The sequence below is a fragment of the Mixophyes fleayi genome, chromosome 1 (genome assembly GCF_038048845.1).
Source record: "Mixophyes fleayi isolate aMixFle1 chromosome 1, aMixFle1.hap1, whole genome shotgun sequence".
NCBI classification, from domain to species: domain Eukaryota; kingdom Metazoa; phylum Chordata; class Amphibia; order Anura; family Limnodynastidae; genus Mixophyes; species Mixophyes fleayi.
The window spans coordinates 221629989-221648760 of NC_134402.1; the positions used below are offsets into that span (position 1 = coordinate 221629989).

Here is an 18772-nt window from a genome sequence, read left to right on the forward strand (position 1 = left end):
TTTATAACTTTTTTTTAATTTTTTAAACACTTGGGAATAATGGGGAAATAATTATGCCCTTAGAAGCACAGAGCACAGCACCACTGGCACGGCACGGCACGGCACGGCACGGCACGGCACAGCACGAGATCTACCAGGACAGAGGACCACCTAACACACCCTCCCTCTACCCTGATCAATGCCCGAGTGAAGATGGCGGCGACTAACGGGGAATTTATAGGTTCCGAGTATCGCGAGATCCGACAGCGGGATTATGACTCTGAGCCTCGGTTTCAAGTTTTCATTTGGCGCCAATACCCGGATCTGTCTCGGATCCGACTCGGATCGGAAACGTTCGGGTGGGCTCGGATTCACGAAATCCGAGTGCGTTCATCTCTAGTAGCTATGTGTTGTTGGTTATGGTTTCCTATGCAGTATATGTCATAAAGTACTTCCTGCTGCAAACTTCATGGATAGTAGTACTCACAACTTCTGTGGCTATATAAAAATAAAATGCTTAAGTGCTTTCAAACATATCACTGAAATCCAAGTTAACTTTTTAATTTACAGTGAAGGGTGCATAATTCCTTATAATACAAGTCTTCCTAAAGAACACTGGTTACATCAGAACTCACGGTTTATACATATATTATTGACAGGAGTTTATACATACATTAATATAACTTGTGTGTTATATTCTATAATGATCACATGCACTGTCCTTATTACATTGGGAAAATGTATGGTTTCATTTTTATACACTAATAGAATTGTGCCAAGTACAGTGATCATGTCATATTATTGTGTACTACATCTCTAAAGCATGTTATCCACATAACATATACTGACTAACAACATGGCATGCCTAGAGATTATTGGCAAGTATATCATGCCATCTCCTTGTCTAAACCTACAATCTCTTTTAGGCATCCTGTGGCTGGCTCTCATATTACAATCCTTTGCTAGCAACCCAGGTTAATATTCATATCCAGTCTATTCCCCTCCTTTCTTGACCTCTCTAGTTAGCAACAATTCCCCTCCCAATTGCAGCATATGTTTGTGGGTAAACAAAGCTCAGAACGTAAATGAGGAAGAACTGTGACATAGAGACTGAGACCAGCACACACAAGAACACACAAAGAGTGATTCATATATACAGTGTACACTGGCAGAGCCACATCAAAGAAAGCTGGGACAGCAATGCAGGGCAAGTGAACCAGGCAGAAGACTCACAGAGCAGGTGGATAGTTCTGACGATTGTACAGATCACATATTAGAACAAACACTTTATCCAAGTAGTCACTCAAGGACACACAGGTGAGTTTATAATTCATAGAACATAACGTGATCCCCTCACAAATGGATTTAATATTTGTTTGACATAAATAACCTTAAATATAGAGTCAAAATAAGCTTTAAATGAAATTGTAAACAAAAATAATTTTAAAACTCAATGTAATAGCCATCTATTAATACATGTAAAATGATACATGGGTCTTTTATAGTGGTAATTCTACAGTATCAGATTGTAATGTCTGTAGTCTACCATTATGCTACTCCATAAAATGGGGCAACTGTGTTATTTAAAGGAAACTTAAGACTCACTTCTCTGTCTGTATGTATTACCCAGTATTGTTTTATTACTGTTTGTTCCCAATTGTAATGCGCTATGGAATTTGCTGGCGCTAGATAAATTACTGTTGATGAATTCTTTTCCAAAGCACAATATATAAAAAGGTGAATGAGGTAAAAATAAATGCCGTAACATAGGTTTCTGCTAACAGAGTAATCTAATGAGTGATATATATTTTCTGTTTTAACATGGCTTTATTGCTATACAAAGAAAGGTAACACAATATAATCATAAATATATATATTTTTGGGGGATAGTTACATTATAAAATAATGTTGCAATAACAATCATTGGCAGCTCTGACAGGTACCTTATTCCCATTTCTCTTGTTATCCTGCTCTTGGTTCTGAAGTTCTCCTCATATGAGAGCTGGAAAACCAATCAGGTAATTAGTATTCTAACAGAAGCACTCCCTCTTATAATGGAAAAACTTGGGCGTAAAGGTATCAATGTACGATTCTGCCAAATTGCAGATGTTCGGCAATATTAACAGCTTGATTTAAAACAGCAATTTAATTAAAGGCAGGTTTTGTCTTTCATTAAATTGCTGTTTTTAATCCATCCTACAATATTGCTGAATGTCAGCAATCTGCTAGAATTGCACATTGATACATTTACCCTTTGGTCTCGATGTGGAATCTACTATTATACATTATAATACAAGGGAAATCTCTATAGAGATAGAACCCACAAAGTTTTTGGATATGTATTTATTCTAATTATATATTACTTGTGATTTTCACCATCTAGCCATGTAGTTCATAGTTCCCTTAAGCAGCCCTGAAGTACTGTATCATTTTACCCTGTTTTTACCTGTTATCATATTGACATTACTTTATGATGGTAGGTTTGGGTCTGTCGGTGCAACATACTTTTTGTACATTGTTGGTCTCTCTAGCTGTTGGATGGCTGTTCTTATAACTGTTTATTCGATAGGCTATCCATCATGGCCATGTCTCCTGAGGCTTACCAGGAAGTAGAGACGACCACGTGCCTTTTGAGCGGAACCTCCTCACACACCTCACGAGTAAGCCGGGCATGTTTAGCCATACTTTTCTTCACTCGGTTTGGAATTTTGCTAGTTGGATGCCGTACATTTTGGCAGGATGAAGAGAAGGACTTTATCTGCAATTCCTCAAAGTTACTCTGTACTCCAAGTTGTTTTGATGAGTTCTCCCCTCTTTCCTCCTTCAACCTTTTCTCTTTGCAAATGGTGGCATTGCTTACACACTCTCTGTGCGTGGCCTGCTTCAGCCGTTCAAGCTACCAGACAAGGGAAGGTTGGCTGCACGCCCAACTCAAAAGAAAGCAGGTTCAAATGAGACTTCATGTTATCGGACTGATGAGCAGGATGCTTATTGAAGTCATATTCATCTTTACTTTCTATAAAGTAACAGAGGGATTTGTGCACAAAAGGACAGTTCAGTGCCACTCTACGCTGTGTGAAAGTTTGGTCATCTGTACAGATGTAAACTCGACCATTAAGAATATGTTCAGTATGTGTCTCTGTGCATCGTCTGCTTCCAGTGCTATGATCTGTCTGTGGGAATTAATGGCCAGCCTGCCATTCACACAACATATGAGCAGTTCATCAGCAAGCCAGTCACCATGTAAGAAACAGAACCGCTAGCTAATACAATCTCTGGCTCTTGTTATTCAAGACCATGTAGATTTTTGTAAATCGATCAATAACAAAATGACATTTTCCTTTGGAGTCTATTACTGGATATGAATAGGTTGTAATGTTTATCAATCACACAAATAAAATTCACAGGCAGCAAGTCCATCCCCTCCCAGTAACAGCTGCAAGAGCATTAGTCTCTAAGGGATACAAGGAAATTAGTGACCAAAGTTCAGCTGTACTTCCTCTCTGCGACATCATAATCCAGAGCGATTCTTTATAACTGTTATCTCTGGGGATTTACACAAGCTGTATTCCTAAATAAATAGTGTCAATTAACTCAGCTACATTTTGTACTTCATATAGAAAACCACAGTTAACAATGTAAAGTGTTTTATTATGATAGACAAACCTTAGACACTGTCTAACTAATGGGAGTTTTAGTTATTGTCTGTACTCCAAATGCAACTTTATATTTCTTTCCAAGCCACTACTGTAATGTGGCTCAACTTCATGAATTTAAGTGCATCTAGAAAATGGTATGCTGGATTTTTGAAATGTATAATAAGCAAACACCATCAGCCACAGTAAAGTGGCAATGTTGTAAAATAATACGGAGAGTTTTATTTTAGCAAAGCCTGCATTGCATACAATACACCAAAAAAACTTGCCATGCAACATACTCTTACCCAACATAAAACAGCATTGAAAGTAACTAATCAGCACCTTATCAGTAATTTCCTAGGACTCCAAGAGATCTGGCAGCTGCAAGAAGTACAAGGAGACCAAAAGGACATCCTGAGTATCTGCAATGCACAAGTCCCAGGGTGCCAGGAGCACCACACAGCACCACCTCAATTATAGCCAAGCTGACACTTGGAAACTATCCACAGATACAATTTGCTAGTATGTATTCTTAAAGTGACAAGCATTGAATTTTTATGTTGCTATCAGCTTAGGGCAGTCAACAACTATGAAAAGTCAGATTGTTAAAACATTAAATTTATAAAAATATTTACTGTGCATTTGTATTTGTGAAAGAATATAAACTTACATTAATTAATGTCTCTATTAACATCTAGCCTATTTCAGTAATAATGAATATTCTGCATTGACACATAATGCAGAGGTAAAAAATATATAATTCTGCCACTATTCATGAAAGTTATGTTGCTGGGACAGCACAGGGGGAAAGTGGTTGTACCAGCAAGACATTTCTCCCCAGGGTTAATTTTTGCAGCTTCCTTACCACCCCTTAAAAGTGGTATCTTCCGACTATGACTATTTGTTATAGTTTACATTGCGTATACACGGTAAAAAGCCCACGCATGCTCATTGTACATTTTCTCCTTTATATCTCTGGCTCAATGCAAATTTGTCATACAATGTCCATGAATATATAGTTATCGACGAAATCCATCCTGGTGAAATTAATGCCACTTACATACAGTAGTTGCAATATATACTTAGTATTCGTATGCCAGATTTGTGAATTTCCCTTTTTGCTCCCATATTACATTTATGACACAACAGATTTGGCAGCAAAAGTTTCCAGCAATCCACTGCTATTTGGCAGTGCAGCTAATACAACTTTCTTCTGTATTATAAAGCAGGGAAAAAAACAACTTTTATTTTTTGCCCCAGGACATCTAGCAGACAAATACATTTCTGTTATGAAATATTTCTATATTCAATAGCACCTTTGTTTATGCAATATCGTATTGCAGTGCTTGTCAGCTAACAGTAAAGATAGGAAGGAGGGGAGGAGCAATGATCTTGCAGAGGAGGACCAAGAAGAGGTAAGATGCCTCTTCTCTGATTCTTCTGTTGCATAGTTAATGTCATCCACAGACGGCCTTAAGAGGTAAAAATCAAAGAATTGAAATTTTACTTTTCACTGCTTGATAAATTGATTTTCGTCATCCCCCTAAAGTCCATTGGGATGGCAATACACAGTGAAAATGGTGTTAGCAGTGCTATCACCAGCATTAACTCTGTAAAATATTTGTCAAAAGGAAAAAAAAAAGGGCTATCTCTATTAATCATTATCATATGATAAATAGAACTGTATATGAGAAGACAAATATCCTCAGCTTTGATGTGTTATAACAAAATTAATCAACTAATCAGTATTCAGAGCTTCACACTAGATGACCATTATTAACAGACCTGAAGTTTTGGGTATCCCTCAGTAACTGATTATGTTTGACAGAGATACAGCTGTTATTAATGAAGGATATCTAAACTAGATTGGGTTGTTACTTACACTTGAGATTTAGGGGTTGTTTCATCACTACAGTGTTATAATAGTGCTTGCATATCACATTCAGGAGAAATGCCTGCTTTATCAATATTTTATCATAGTGGCATTTTGAATCGCTATTATTTATTTGGTATACTCATATAACGATCAATGTTCCCCCGACCCATAGCAAGTCCAAAGCACTCGAAAACCATTTGAATCCTCTTCTGGTTTGCAATTAGTATTAAAATGTTTCAATATGACACATCTTGATAAGGCATAAGAGGTGTGTAGCCCTATTTTAAAGAAGCACTTTTTACTTTGGTTTGACCAATAAGCTGCCATCCACCAAGCAGAGGGTGCCAGTGGGGGGGTATTGGATGAACAACTGAGCATTTTTGGTTCAACTATTTGGGATAAAACATTACTTGTGTCATCCTTAAAGGGTTACCAGATTTAGCCATGTAAATCCAGACACATATGAATTAAACATGCTGCATGGCTGCACTGCTTGCATAGTAAAAACTGGAGGTATGTATGTGAACACCTTGCAGTGTAACCATGCAGCTTATGTAATGCTGTGTATACACTAATATTGGTTGCAATGCAATTATAACGCAATTAGTTTAGCAAATAATAACAAGCAAATAAGTTAATCTATTTATTTCAGTTAATGTAAAATATAATGTGGTGAATAAGCTAATTAATGTTTCCAAGAAATTACTTACATCAAGTTTGATCTCATTCTGTTCGCAATCGAATGAGAACATTTCTGGTAGTAATTATCATCATCATCATCAACATTTATTTATATAGCGCCAGCAAATTCCGTAGCACTTTACAATTGGGACCAAACATTAATAAAACAATACTGGGTAATACATACAGACAGAGAGGTAAGAGAATCCTGCTCACAAGCTTACAATCTATGGGACACATTTTCATACAACTAGCAACTCCAGAGATGTCATAAAATAACTATTTTATACAGGTCTAGAGGAGGGAGACTGAGGAAGGACAGCTAGCCACACATGGAAAGATGACCCCCACCTCAAGGAACGATGACCAGAGTAATCAACCAATGGTGTGTCAAGTTCTTGCAAGGTCATAGTTGATGAGGTTGAAAAGACACCAGTCCATCAAGTTCAACCTATTTTGGATCTCCCACAATCCTGCACTTATATTTGAAATTGATCCAGAGTAAGCAACCGCCAATCTGTTTCAATTGTGAAAATCCCCCCACACTCAATATTGCAGTCCTATTTTTACCTTATATCCACTACTATCCTTCATTTTAATTAACGGTCCTAACCCTGGATACACCTTTCCACTTAAAATTTGTTTAACCCTTTCTTAAACATATCTATTGATTCTGCCATCACAACCTTCCCTGGCAATAAATTCCATATCTTGACTGCCCTTACTGTAAAGAACCCCTTCCTTTGCTGGTTGTGAAATTTCCTCTCCTCTAACCTTAGGGGGTGACCGCATGTCCTGTGTATAGTACTTGGGGTAAAAAGTTCCCATGAAAGTTCTCTGTATTGACCCCTAATGTATTTGTACATAGTAATCATATCTCCCCTTAGACGCCTCTTTTCTAAAGTAAACTGGCTAACCTTTCCTCATAACTTAATGACTCCATACCCTTTAACAATTTTAATCGCCCTTCTCTGAACCCTTTCTAGTTCCAAATGATCTTTTTTTATAGAGTGGTGCCCAGAACTGTACTGCATATTCAAGATGAGGTCTTACCAACGATTTATACAGTGGCAAAATTACACTGTCTTCCCTTGCATCTATGTCCCTTTTTATGCATGCCAATACTTTGCCCTTGCAGCTGCTGCTTGACATTGAGCACTATTGCTAAGTTTACTGTCTACGAGCACTCCCAAATCCTTTTCCATTATAGATTCTCCTAAATTAATTCCATTTAATTTATAGATTGCGTTCTTGTTTTTGATCCCTAAAGGCATAACCATACATTTATCTATGTTAAACCTCATATTCCATTTGGCCGCCCAATCCCTCAGTTTATTTAAGTCCCTCTGTAGAGAAGCTACATCTTGCTCTGATTGTATTACCTTACAGAGTTTAGTGTCATCTGCAAATATAGAAACTTTACTCTCTAAACCATCACCAAGGATCATTAATATATTAAAAAGGAGTGGTCCCAGCACAGAACCTTGAGGTACTCCACTTAAGACCTTTGACCAATTAGAAAATGTTCCATTTATCACAACTCTCTGTTCCCTATTCTCTAACCAGTTTTCAATCCAAGTACAAATGTTGATTCCTAGACCCAGTTCCCTTATTTTGTAAACCAACCTCTTGTGTGGCACTGTATCAAAGGCCTTTGCAAAATCTAAGTAGACCACATCTACTGTGCTGCCCTGATCTAAGTTCCCTCTAACTTCCTCGTAGAAACTAATTAGATTAGTTTGACATGATCCATCCCTCACAAATCTATGTTGATTCCCACAAATAATTTTATTGCGTACCAAGTAATCCTGAATACTATCCCTTAGGTCATGAAACTTCATCCTATGAATGTAGACCTTAATACTGTAACTGTATCTTGGTGATGTCACTGCTTTTTATGAGTGTACAATGTATAAAATGTTCAATTCTGACTTTGGAAACTAGAGGGTTCTGACAGCAGCTTGTTGTTGGTGCCAACCATCCAAGATTTATACAGCTGATCTGATAAACCAACGTTGAAGAAAGATAATCCACCTTTTTGCAGTAAACACCACAGAACATATATAGAAGCAAAACTGCAAACAGTAGAATAGAGATTAAAAGGTACCATTATCTATATATGTAAAAGGCTAACACTGCTCCTCAATTTTATAAATACACACAATTTCTTAAAATATACGTCGGTGTATATGTGTAGATAGATATATAGGAACATGAGTAAGACAATTGCAATATTACAGCTATAGACTATCAGTCCATAACCAGTTTAACCCTTTTCTATCTGCCTGTAAGCAGACTCAACAATATTTAGTTGATGCTTACGTGAAAACTGATGCCAATCGGCTTAGTTATATACAACACAATCAAAAACAATTGAGAATGGTAAAAATATATGGGCCTTATGGATTACTTGCATAGTGAAGAAGCAGCATGAGGTTTGCTCCCCAGAAAATCTGTCATCCTTTCTTATGCATTCTTAGGAGGGTATTCAATTGTTGCTTTTAACGCGCTAAAACAAAAAAAAAAAACAAGCGCTCTAAAAATATTAGCGTTAATACGGTAATTACTCGCTAAATTTCATCTCGCAGCTCCTGAGCTGCGAGATGAAACTCAGCGAGTAAACTACCTTATTAACGGTATTTACGCGCATATTACTGTATAAACGAATATTTTTCGAGCGGTTTTTTTGTTTTAGCGCGTTAAAAGCAACAATTGAATACCCCCCTAAGGGAGCCCAAACACAAAATGACCAAGATGCAATGGCCATTGTTCACAAGTTCAGAAAAGACAGATTATTTTATCACAATGACATGTAAAACGAAATGGCCCGAAAAAAACGGATAACTTGGTATATATATTTACCTGATCCTGTTTTTAGCCACAGTCAAATTTGTGACACTATCGAGTACGACGATCTGCTGACGTAAAAATTATTGGTGGCATGGAACAGGGGGTCTTAGTAAAAGACTCAAAAAAAGTGGTATATAAAGAAATATTACATCAGGCTTTCATTTTTTTGTAGCCAGTACCTGATTCCTCATTCATAAAATAAATGATGCGTGGAATTTAAGTTGCCAAAAGAGGGTCCAACAGGACCTTACTTGTTTTTTTCTGTAAGTCTGACAGGCTCTTAGCTAGTCATAAATAACCTTTGTTAACGATAGGACAATGACAGCCACCTTCTTGCTGTATAGATAATAAAATAAGTCTAGCCTTGACATGTATAAAAACTAGGGATTTTTTGGTAATTATTGATAAATCACTTTCTCATACTGTTAGGCAGCACAGACAATGATTTATATTCCACATCTAAGAGGTATGGCATTGAAAAAAAAAATCCCCTTTTTTCCCCATCTGCAGTAGGGTGACAAAATGGGATTCAACAACTTAAAATGGTTCATTACATTCTATTTTTGTCTATACCCTCCACTGAAATAGTCTTGTTCTGGTGCATATATATAAACACCTAGGAACTGTAACTGCTGATGTTATTAGGCAACTCTTCTCTCTGTTCATGATTCTGTACTAGAAACCAATCACCTTGTCTGAGATATTCTTCTGATACTCTTATCACCAAAATATCATCCAGGTAGGGCCAGACCACGACTCCCTTCTTTCTTAGTGCCACCATTAGTAATAGAAACACCTTGGTGACTGTTCTTCTGTATGTTGAAAGACCAAACAATAAGCATGTAAATTGAAAGTGGTGACCTTCTATGTGTTCCCCTATCTTAGGAAGCTTCACAAGAGCTAAGGGCTCTAGCAACAGGCTACATCCAACTTAACTGCAATTCCTAATGAAATATGCAATCTCTTGCAAAAAAAGAACAAAAAAAAAAAACTATCTTTCTATCCATGACATCCCTTCTATACTGTTTTTTTTATTACCGAGAGATTAGTAACGATACTAACCCAGTTTTTCTCCTATTATTTGAAAATGGACACCTGTTTTCTATCCTGGGGAGTGTCGGTGCCATTGCCATTTGGAGACTCCTGGGGTACCTTAGCAAGATCGTTCTGAATTTAAGAACACATACGTGTGACGCAAAGCTAGGGACGCACTTTAAAGTTAAAAGCAACCTATTCACAGAAGAACCTTGAGAGGGTAGGTGGCTTTTCATACATTGGCAAATGTGTGTAACTGCCACAATTTTAATTACAAGTAGAAATAGCAGCTTTCATTGGTTAAAAGCCGATTTTTCTCTGTATTTGTTCATGTCAGGATAAACCCACCCTTTTAAGCACCTAGGGCCTGATTCATTAGGGATCTTAAATGAAGAGGTATCTTATTTCAGTCTCCTGGAAAAAAACATGTTACAATGCAAGCGGAGCAAACTAGTTTTCTGTTTTGCACATAAGTTAAATACTGACTGTTTTCATGTAGCACACAAATATCACCTTTAAATTTCAGTGTACACATAAGCTATCAGGTATTTGTGTGCTACATGAAAAAACAGTCAGTATTTAACTTATGTGCAAAACAGAAAACTAATTTGCACCCTTTGCATTGTAACATGGTTTTGTATAGGAGACTGAAATAAGATACCTCTTCATTTAAGATCCTTAATGAATCAGGCCCCTAGTGCGAAACTACAAACCAGGGGTGTCCAAACTTTTAGCTTCCCTGGGCCACATTGGAAGACGATGAGTTGGTTTGGGCCACACATAAGATACACTAACAATAACGATAGCTGATCATCCAAAAAAACAAATATATATATATATATATATATATATATATATATATATATATATATATATATATATATATATATATATATATATATATATATATATATATATAAAATCACTTTTTTTTTCAAATCCCCCTATACTTACCTTTCAATCGCCGTTCAAAAAATCCTCTCTAGTTATTATCCCTTGAAATAAAAAAAAAAATCCCCCTTAACTTACCTTTTAAATCGGCTTGTTCTCCTGTCCTCTTCTATTCTTTTCTCCAATTCTGTGCTGCCGATTGTTCTTCTCGCGTGGGTGACTCCTCTGTGCTGCGCTCCGCAATGGATGTTGGGCGTGATGACATCACGCCCGACATTCACTGCGAGCACCTCACAGAGGAGGAGACAAGGGAGGGAGCCGGAGTACCAGCTGACGTGACCGCAAGGTAAGTATGTTCTTTTCTTTTGCAGGATTTTTTTTCCCCTTAACAGTGCTGCCCCCTTGCCGCAACCAAAACTCCTTCTGGGCCACATTTACAGGCGTGCTGGGCCGCATGCGGTGCGCGGGCTGGACAACCCTGCTATAAACTGATTGAGCAACTTTCCTTCCTGTATTAATTCTTCAATCCCATCAGGGTTCAACTGATATCTGAGAGGAGTCACATAATAAATCATCAGGTTTTTTCCTTCACAGCCTTTGCTATGCTGTAGGGAATTAACTCATTTGGTCAGGGCTGCCAGAATCCAAAGAGGATTAAACACCTCCTTAATGATGTGTATAGAGCCTAGTGTGGTTGGTCATAAAACTTAATTTCTGTCTAAAATAAAAAACACACGGAGTGCCAGGCTGCCAGTTAGGGAACCTTTTTAAAAAAATATATATGCGAGTTTGTGGGGGTAGTGCATTTTCTTATTTGAATACAAAAAGCACCAAACCTGTCAGCTACGTACCATGTATTAGGGACACATTTTTCCCCACAACTCAGTCAAGTGACCAAAAGGCTCATAATATACATTTATGTGCTTTTCAACAGGCAGACATTAAAACTTTAATAGGACAGAGCAAGGCTTATTAAATAAAATGGTGAAATATGCCCTAACCCAGTGAAACTAGATTTCCACTAGTCGGTTTAGAAGCAGACATACACAAGTAAACTGCTCGACTAGTTAAGAGTTACACATTATAGGTCTGTCTGCATGTGTAAGGGAACATTTATAAGTTTCCTTGGCAGGCACAGTGCCCTAAGTCAGCTTTCATGTGCCATCTATTACTCTTCATTTACCTTTAAATGGAACGGACAAGTTGTGTTTCTTCATATTTACTAAAAAATGTGTGATTTGCATAAAAACAAATCAAATTTTAAATATTAAACATTTGGGTTAACAGGAATTATTGTGAAATATATTTAGTTTTAGATCATGAGTTCTATTTAAATAGAAACTATGCTTTTCCAGTGTCCCAAAATGTGACATACCAGAAAGGGCTAGTTTGATCATAAATGGCTGCTTAGCTAGTGTAAGTTCAAAGTGTGTTAATTATAAGTGTATTAGGATTAATATAGCATAATGCAGATACATTGGAGTTAAAACAGTAAAAAACAACACTAGCCGACACCAATGCTATGAGGGCAAAAATCACTCTTCAGAAAGTCCTATTACCCTCCACCTGAATATACCAGACACTCGCTAATGACCTCTGTGCAAGAATAAATTCACTGCTTATTTAAAGAAGCACTTGCAAAACGTCTCATTTAGTTTGTCTGTATATCTAAATCGTATATATGTACTACCATCAAGTAGACAGATTGTTCTCCATGTCTCTACACTGCCCAATGTTCCCATTGTTACCCATCCTGCCTGCCCAATATCGTTACTCAATTCAACCCACCCTCTTTTCGGTATGATCGCTTAGTGACATCTTCCTCTGCTAACCACCTAGACCACTAATCTTAGTGTCCCATTGTCTCTTCCCCCTCCCTTTAGTATTTAAGCTCTCAGACAGGGTCCTCTAGCCTATGTCCCACGCATGCCCAGTGTCTTGCTAGTTTGTCCCTGGCCTGTTGTATGCTGAATTGTTTCTGTATGCCATGTGATTTGTTCTGCCAGTTGTATCCAAGCATTTTTATTCTGCACTGTACCCATGTCAACTGTTTTCATGTAGGTTATAACTGTACTATGCCAGGCTCTAATCTGTAATACACATATTGCAGATTTAGTTTACAAGCTATATTCAATTGTAATTTCTTGGTTACAACAGTGCATCACTTGGATAGTAATACAATAAAGCACAGTTTTGCAAGTTTAGTTACTGGCTCAAAAAAATAAATAAAAAAAATCTAGCATCCTCTCTAGAGACTGCTGCTTTAAGTATTTACACCATCAATATGCTCAGAACACACTCTGGTGATTATTTTATGTATGCAACATAACCTAAGCAGCTTTAATGTAACCAACACTCACAATGTACCCAAGAACAACCCAAAACAGCAGCCAACATTAAAACAAAAGACCATAGTGACTGGAAAACCTTTATTTACATAATTAGCAGGTTACTTCAGTGGAATGAACCGGGAGGAGTGGGTGGCACCGATACCAGGCCTGCCATGTTTCACGGGCTTGTAAGTGATAGAAAATTCGCCCAAATAATGGCCAATCATCTCAGGCTGAAAAAACAAAACAAATAAGTCAGTAGAGAAAGAGCAAGATCATTTTCATTCAGTACAGATCTGCACAGCTGTCATTTGATTCACTCTCCATCAGGATCCATTATCGCAATTTGCAACTATGCCCCCCCTCAAAAAAAAAAAAACCCAAACAATATTTACTCCTCCCATCCCCCCAAAAGTAGACATTTCCCTCAACATTGAGGTGAAGAATTGCAAATGCACATAATTTCACAGAACACATTCAGATACTGAACAATGCAACAGAAAAAAATAATTTATAAATCCCTTTAAAATACTCTGTAGACCATAATTTACTAATCACTGTGCAGAAATAATTTATCTAAAATAAGTTTTGTTGAAACATTTAATTTGAGAAATTAAAGTTTTAATTCCCCAAATAGTCAGGTGCTCAAATCATTGCCTTGAAAAATCATGGAAGTACTGGGCAGCATGGTGAACTGGTCACTGGTTATCACTTCTGCCTCACAGCACTGAGGTTATGATTTTGATATGTTATAGGGAGTATGTTCTCCCTGTGTTTGCTTGGGCTTTCTCCAACACTCCTAAAATATACTGGTAGTTTAGTTTAATTGGCTGCTAACAAAATTGACCCTAGTCTCTGTATGTTAGGCAATTTAGACTGTAAGCTCCAATGGGGCAGGGACTGATGTGCATCATCTTCACCATTTATATAGTGCCACTGATTCCACAGCACTGTACAGAGAACTCACTCACATCAGTCCCTGCCCTATTGGAGCTTACAGTCTACATTCCCTAACATACAGAGAGTAGGGTCAATTTTGATAGCAGCCAATTAACCTACTAGTATGTTTTATGGTGTGTGGGAGGAAACTCGAGCACCCCGAGGAAACTCACGCAAACACGGGGAGAACAAACTCCACACAGATAAGGCCATGGCCAAAAATTTAACTCATGACCCCAGTGCTGTGAAGCAGAAGTGCTAACCACTTAGCCACCGTGAATTACATTCTATGTATAGAGCTGCGGAATTGGTGTCACTATACAAATAAATGGTGAGGACAGGGGAGAATACTGGAATACCGGAGCATTCACCAATGGATTACTCAAGAGATGCACACTATAATGCAAAACCCATCAATCTGTATTAAATGTGACAGTTGCTCCATGTGCACAAGCCAACACATCATTGAATTTTACTCTCCACATGCTTTTTATTCTTCCAAAGAGCAGTGAAATAGGAGGGACTCATACAGAGTATGAAAGTTGCCAATATAAAAGAAAAAATTGCTACTCTAGTACACAATTACTTTGTAACCATTTACAGAAACCGTCTCTTAAAACAAGTTTTTTTAGTTACAAAACAAAAAAAATAGATTGTTATAAGGTACTCAATTGCCCACTTAAAATCTCAGTTATGTAACAACTGAAATAAAAAGTTTCCTGTTAACTTAACACTTGTTTTGTATAAATACATTCAGGGCAGTCTTTCCCATTGGGCACAATGGGCAGGTGTCCGGGGGCCCTGGGGGGCCAGTCGGAGGCAGCAAAAAACAATACTTACCTTGTGGTCAGCTGGCGATCCGGCTCCCTCCATGGCCTCCTCCTCCGTACGGCACTCGCAATGCATGTCGGGTGTGACGTCATCACGCCCGGCCAACATCCATTGCGGAGCGCGACGGAGGAGACCATGGAGGGAGCTGGATCGCCAGCTGACCGCAAGGTAAGTATTGTATTTTTTTTTTCTTCGACGGGCCCCCCTGGGCTGCAAGGCCCATTATATATATATATATCTTTTTTTTTGGTATATATAAGGGCCCCGGTGCACTGCTGTGCCCGGGGGCAAAAGATGTTCTAAAGAGGGCCCTGAATACATTGCCCAGGTTATGTCCAAGTGGAGAGGAAGGAACAGTGCCAAGCTCAGGAGATCTACCTCCCAAATGGAATGGGTCAGGTTGTTGTATGTAAGGTGATAACCTTCACCATTATGCTACCCTTATAGTGACCAAGCTAAAGCTAGGTACACAATACAGGTTTTTTACCAGATTATCGTGCCAATCACATAATATAAAAGTTAGGTCCAAAAATGGGCATTAGTGTGTATGCCCAACAATCATGTTTGATCGTTCCAGAGCACATCGTATCGTTTCATTTTATAAACAGACTAAAAAAACCACTGAACAATGGAACGATCTTGGGTAAATTCTGGTGTGTATGCACTCATGGCAATCAGTGTAGGCAAATCTCTATGTGGTTTAGAGTCTTTCCTCAAGAGCTACCAACAGCTCATGTGTACAGGATGTCATTCATCTATTTTCCTGGGTCAGTAATTATTCCACCTGTTTCTACAGACAGAAATCCTCAAAACATGACATGTTGGTAGCTCTTGAAGATTGGGTTTGGGCACCTCTGCATTGGAAGACTAGGTTTCCTCTCAATCTTGCCTTCCACCAACTGAACCACCAAAGTTGTATTGTGTTTACACAACTGAACAATCACAAAAATCAGGAATCTAGAAATGCCATTCTTAAACTGCAGGATTTCCACCCATCACCTGCAGGCCCTAAAATCCCCAAATTACTCACTTTGATTTCAACTTGGTTAAAGGATTTGCCATTGTACACTCCCACCATGCTGCCAACCATTTCTGGCAAGATAATCATGTCTCTCAAATGAGTCTTGATGACCTCTGGTTTCTCCATGGGAGGGGCATCCTTCTTTGCCTTTCGCAGACGCTTCAGAAGGGAGTTCTGCTTACGGCGCAGACCTCTGTTCAAACGGCGGCGCTGTCGGGCGCAGTACAACTGCATGATCTGTTCACTGTAGATTAGCAAAAAGTAAACATTACAAATACAAGGATCAGTTTCCAACAGGTTGGAATTAAATATTTAGTAGAATTGCAAGAATAAATGCACATGCAATAAACCACATTTGGACTGACAATTGCAACGAGGGGCCTCATCAATCTGTTCCACATTGTTTTATTAGTGATTGTTCTGAATTGTAAAGTGCCATTGACTTTGCTGGAGCTATATAAATACATGATGATAGAAATCACTCTACTTACTAAGACATATCCAGAAGCTGGTCCAAATCCACTCCTCTGTATGTGAATTTCCTGAAGGTCCTCTTCTTCTTCTGCTCGACGTCCGCCTGATATCAGAAATATAGACAGGAGATACAGATTTCAAAGAAATTAGAAGATAAATATAGGAAGAAAACCATCATAAGTCCAACATAATAAATTTGATGAAGAAAAAAAAAGCAGCAACAATATGCCCAACGTCTGAGAACGGCATTCTCTGGTGTATGTAGCCTATGCTATAACACAGCAGCTTCTATGGCATCTCCAGCCCGCAGACGGTAACCACACACGGACAATGGCTCCGGAGACCGGTAGGAGTAAGGAAGCCGTGTAGAGACACATGACGAGAAATGCGCTCGGTCTATCAGAGTAACATCCAGGGTGAACAGGCCCGCCGACCGCCCAGCCCTAAACCCCACAACGCTCCAATATTCGTCACCCATACGCTGACGTCTAGATATAGGGTAGACTATGTAGTCGCTATTCGCAGGATAAACCAGCCCCGGTGATCTCCTAATAGCGGATGACATCGGATTATAATCACAGACAGAAAGAGCACCCACCATCTTGTCGGGATCTTAAGGGAAAAGAGGGCGATCTCGGCGTGCGCCACCAGTTATCGCGAGATGTGGAGACACTTCCTGTACAGAGTCGACAAGTCATATCCGGCATGAAGTCCCCAATCTATCTGGTCGTCTACAAAATGACGGCTGCTGGCGGCCATGTTCCTGGCCATTGACAGGTTTTCAGAATGTTAGAGCTGGCTGCAGTTGAAATTGAATTGTTTACTAAGTTTTGTTTTTCCCCTTTAGCGAGTATAGATTTTGATGAAACATGTTCTTCATGCATTTACCTTGATTATGTAAATTATATAAAAATATTGTTAACTTCAAGTCGTTTTTTTTCTGTGCAGTGCTTTATAGACTGTAGCTAATCCACTACAACTACTCTTCGTAGCTAGGTAATTTAAAAAAGATCCCATGATTTCTATTTAGAAGTCTGATCCTCTTACAACCTAGATAGCATAATGTATATTTCTGTAAATTAAAAGGCTAGAAGAAGTCACAAAGGAGTTCTAAGACCATATTTTATACAGGCCATGAAACTATGAATAGACTAATAATAATTTACTATGGGGGTTATTTCATTCATTTTAATACACAAGTTAGGAAAAAAAATTACACACATATGAATAATAAAGTAGCACAATGACACAAAGAAACAAACACACTCTTACACAAGCACACTTTTTTTTATTTACGCAGACATTATGGGCCCGAGTCATTAAGTGGAGCAAAGCAAAAAAAAAAAAAAAAAAAGAAGGTGTAACTTTGCACCTGGGCAAAACCATAATGCATTGGAGGGGGAGGTAAAATTAAAACGTGAGAACAGATTTATAGTTGGGGTAGGGCATGTCCTAGATCAATTTTAAATTTCAGTTATCAAGTATTTGTGTGCTACATGACAATAACAGTATTTTTTTTATGTGCACAGCAATAAAATAATTTGCACCCTTTCCATTGTACCCTGGTTTGTTCATGATCAAATTTACTCCTTTTTTGCCTTATTCTCCTAAATGACTCGGGGCCTATATATTTATTATTTGTTCATTACATCCTTTTTTTTTTATTTCTAAAATATAAGAACACCCGCCTGCTTTTTAAAGCCAGATCTCAGTGGTAGCTGTTGCTTATGTAAACACTGATCTGAGTGGATATGTCAGTCTCCTTCGATTCTCCTTGAAGGCAACACTTGCCATGGCAACATACACGAGTCTCACATATTTCAGGAGCTATTACAGAAATACTCTGACACCTCAGGGGTGTGTGAAACACTCACTTGCCGCCAAGACCATTTGGGAGTTTAAAGAAAGTCGCTGAGTCCCTACAGGTTTACTGACAGCAAGGGTCACATTACTGGTAGAAATACCAATAGCAAAATGTATAATCCCCATGTTCTGATGTTAGAGTGAGCCATTTGTACAAGTATTTATTACAATATTGTATCTATAACACAGACTAGCCAACTCTCCCGGAATGTCCGGGAGACTCCCGCATTTTGCGAGAGTCTCCCGGGCGAGTGTGGCAATCTCCCGAATTCTGCCCACTTCACTAGGAAGTGCCCCACTTCATAGTGAAGTGGGCAGAATTAGATCCCAAATGCCGCGATTCCCGGTGAATTGCAGCATTTAG

General features: G+C 38.4%; 2 protein-coding genes across 2 annotated transcripts; one reads left to right on the forward strand and one right to left on the reverse strand.

The window, feature by feature from the left end:
- The first annotated feature begins 1110 nt into the window (after nucleotides 1–1110).
- On the forward strand, nucleotides 1111–4247 carry LOC142107247 (gap junction beta-1 protein-like). The gene is made up of 2 exons (XM_075190549.1): nucleotides 1111–1296; nucleotides 2549–4247. The coding sequence occupies exon 2, from the start codon at nucleotides 2559–2561 to the stop codon at nucleotides 3240–3242; it is 684 nt and encodes a 227-aa protein (XP_075046650.1). The 5' UTR covers nucleotides 1111–1296; nucleotides 2549–2558; the 3' UTR covers nucleotides 3243–4247.
- Nucleotides 4248–13364: 9117 nt separating this feature from the next.
- Nucleotides 13365–17246, reverse strand: RPS15 (ribosomal protein S15). The gene is made up of 4 exons (XM_075205573.1): nucleotides 17144–17246; nucleotides 16563–16648; nucleotides 16081–16315; nucleotides 13365–13513 (listed from the first exon to the last, which is right to left on the reverse strand). Exons 1-4 carry the CDS (start codon nucleotides 17144–17146, stop codon nucleotides 13400–13402), a joined length of 438 nt encoding a protein of 145 aa, XP_075061674.1. The 5' UTR covers nucleotides 17147–17246; the 3' UTR covers nucleotides 13365–13399.
- Between the last annotated feature and the right edge of the window lie 1526 nt (nucleotides 17247–18772).

Excerpts from the sequence above, each read along its gene's own strand:
- LOC142107247 (XM_075190549.1), top strand. The coding sequence starts at position 2,559 with ATGGCCATGTCTCCTGAGGCTTACCAGGAAGTAGAGACGACCACGTGC.
- RPS15 (XM_075205573.1), bottom strand. Across the intron at positions 16,316-16,562 it reads CAGCTTCTGGATATGTCTTA|TGAACAGATCATGCAGTTGT; the intron begins GTAAGTAGAGTG and ends GCTAATCTACAG. Across the intron at positions 13,514-16,080 it reads TTAACCAAGTTGAAATCAAA|CCTGAGATGATTGGCCATTA; the intron begins GTGAGTAATTTG and ends TTGTTTTTTCAG.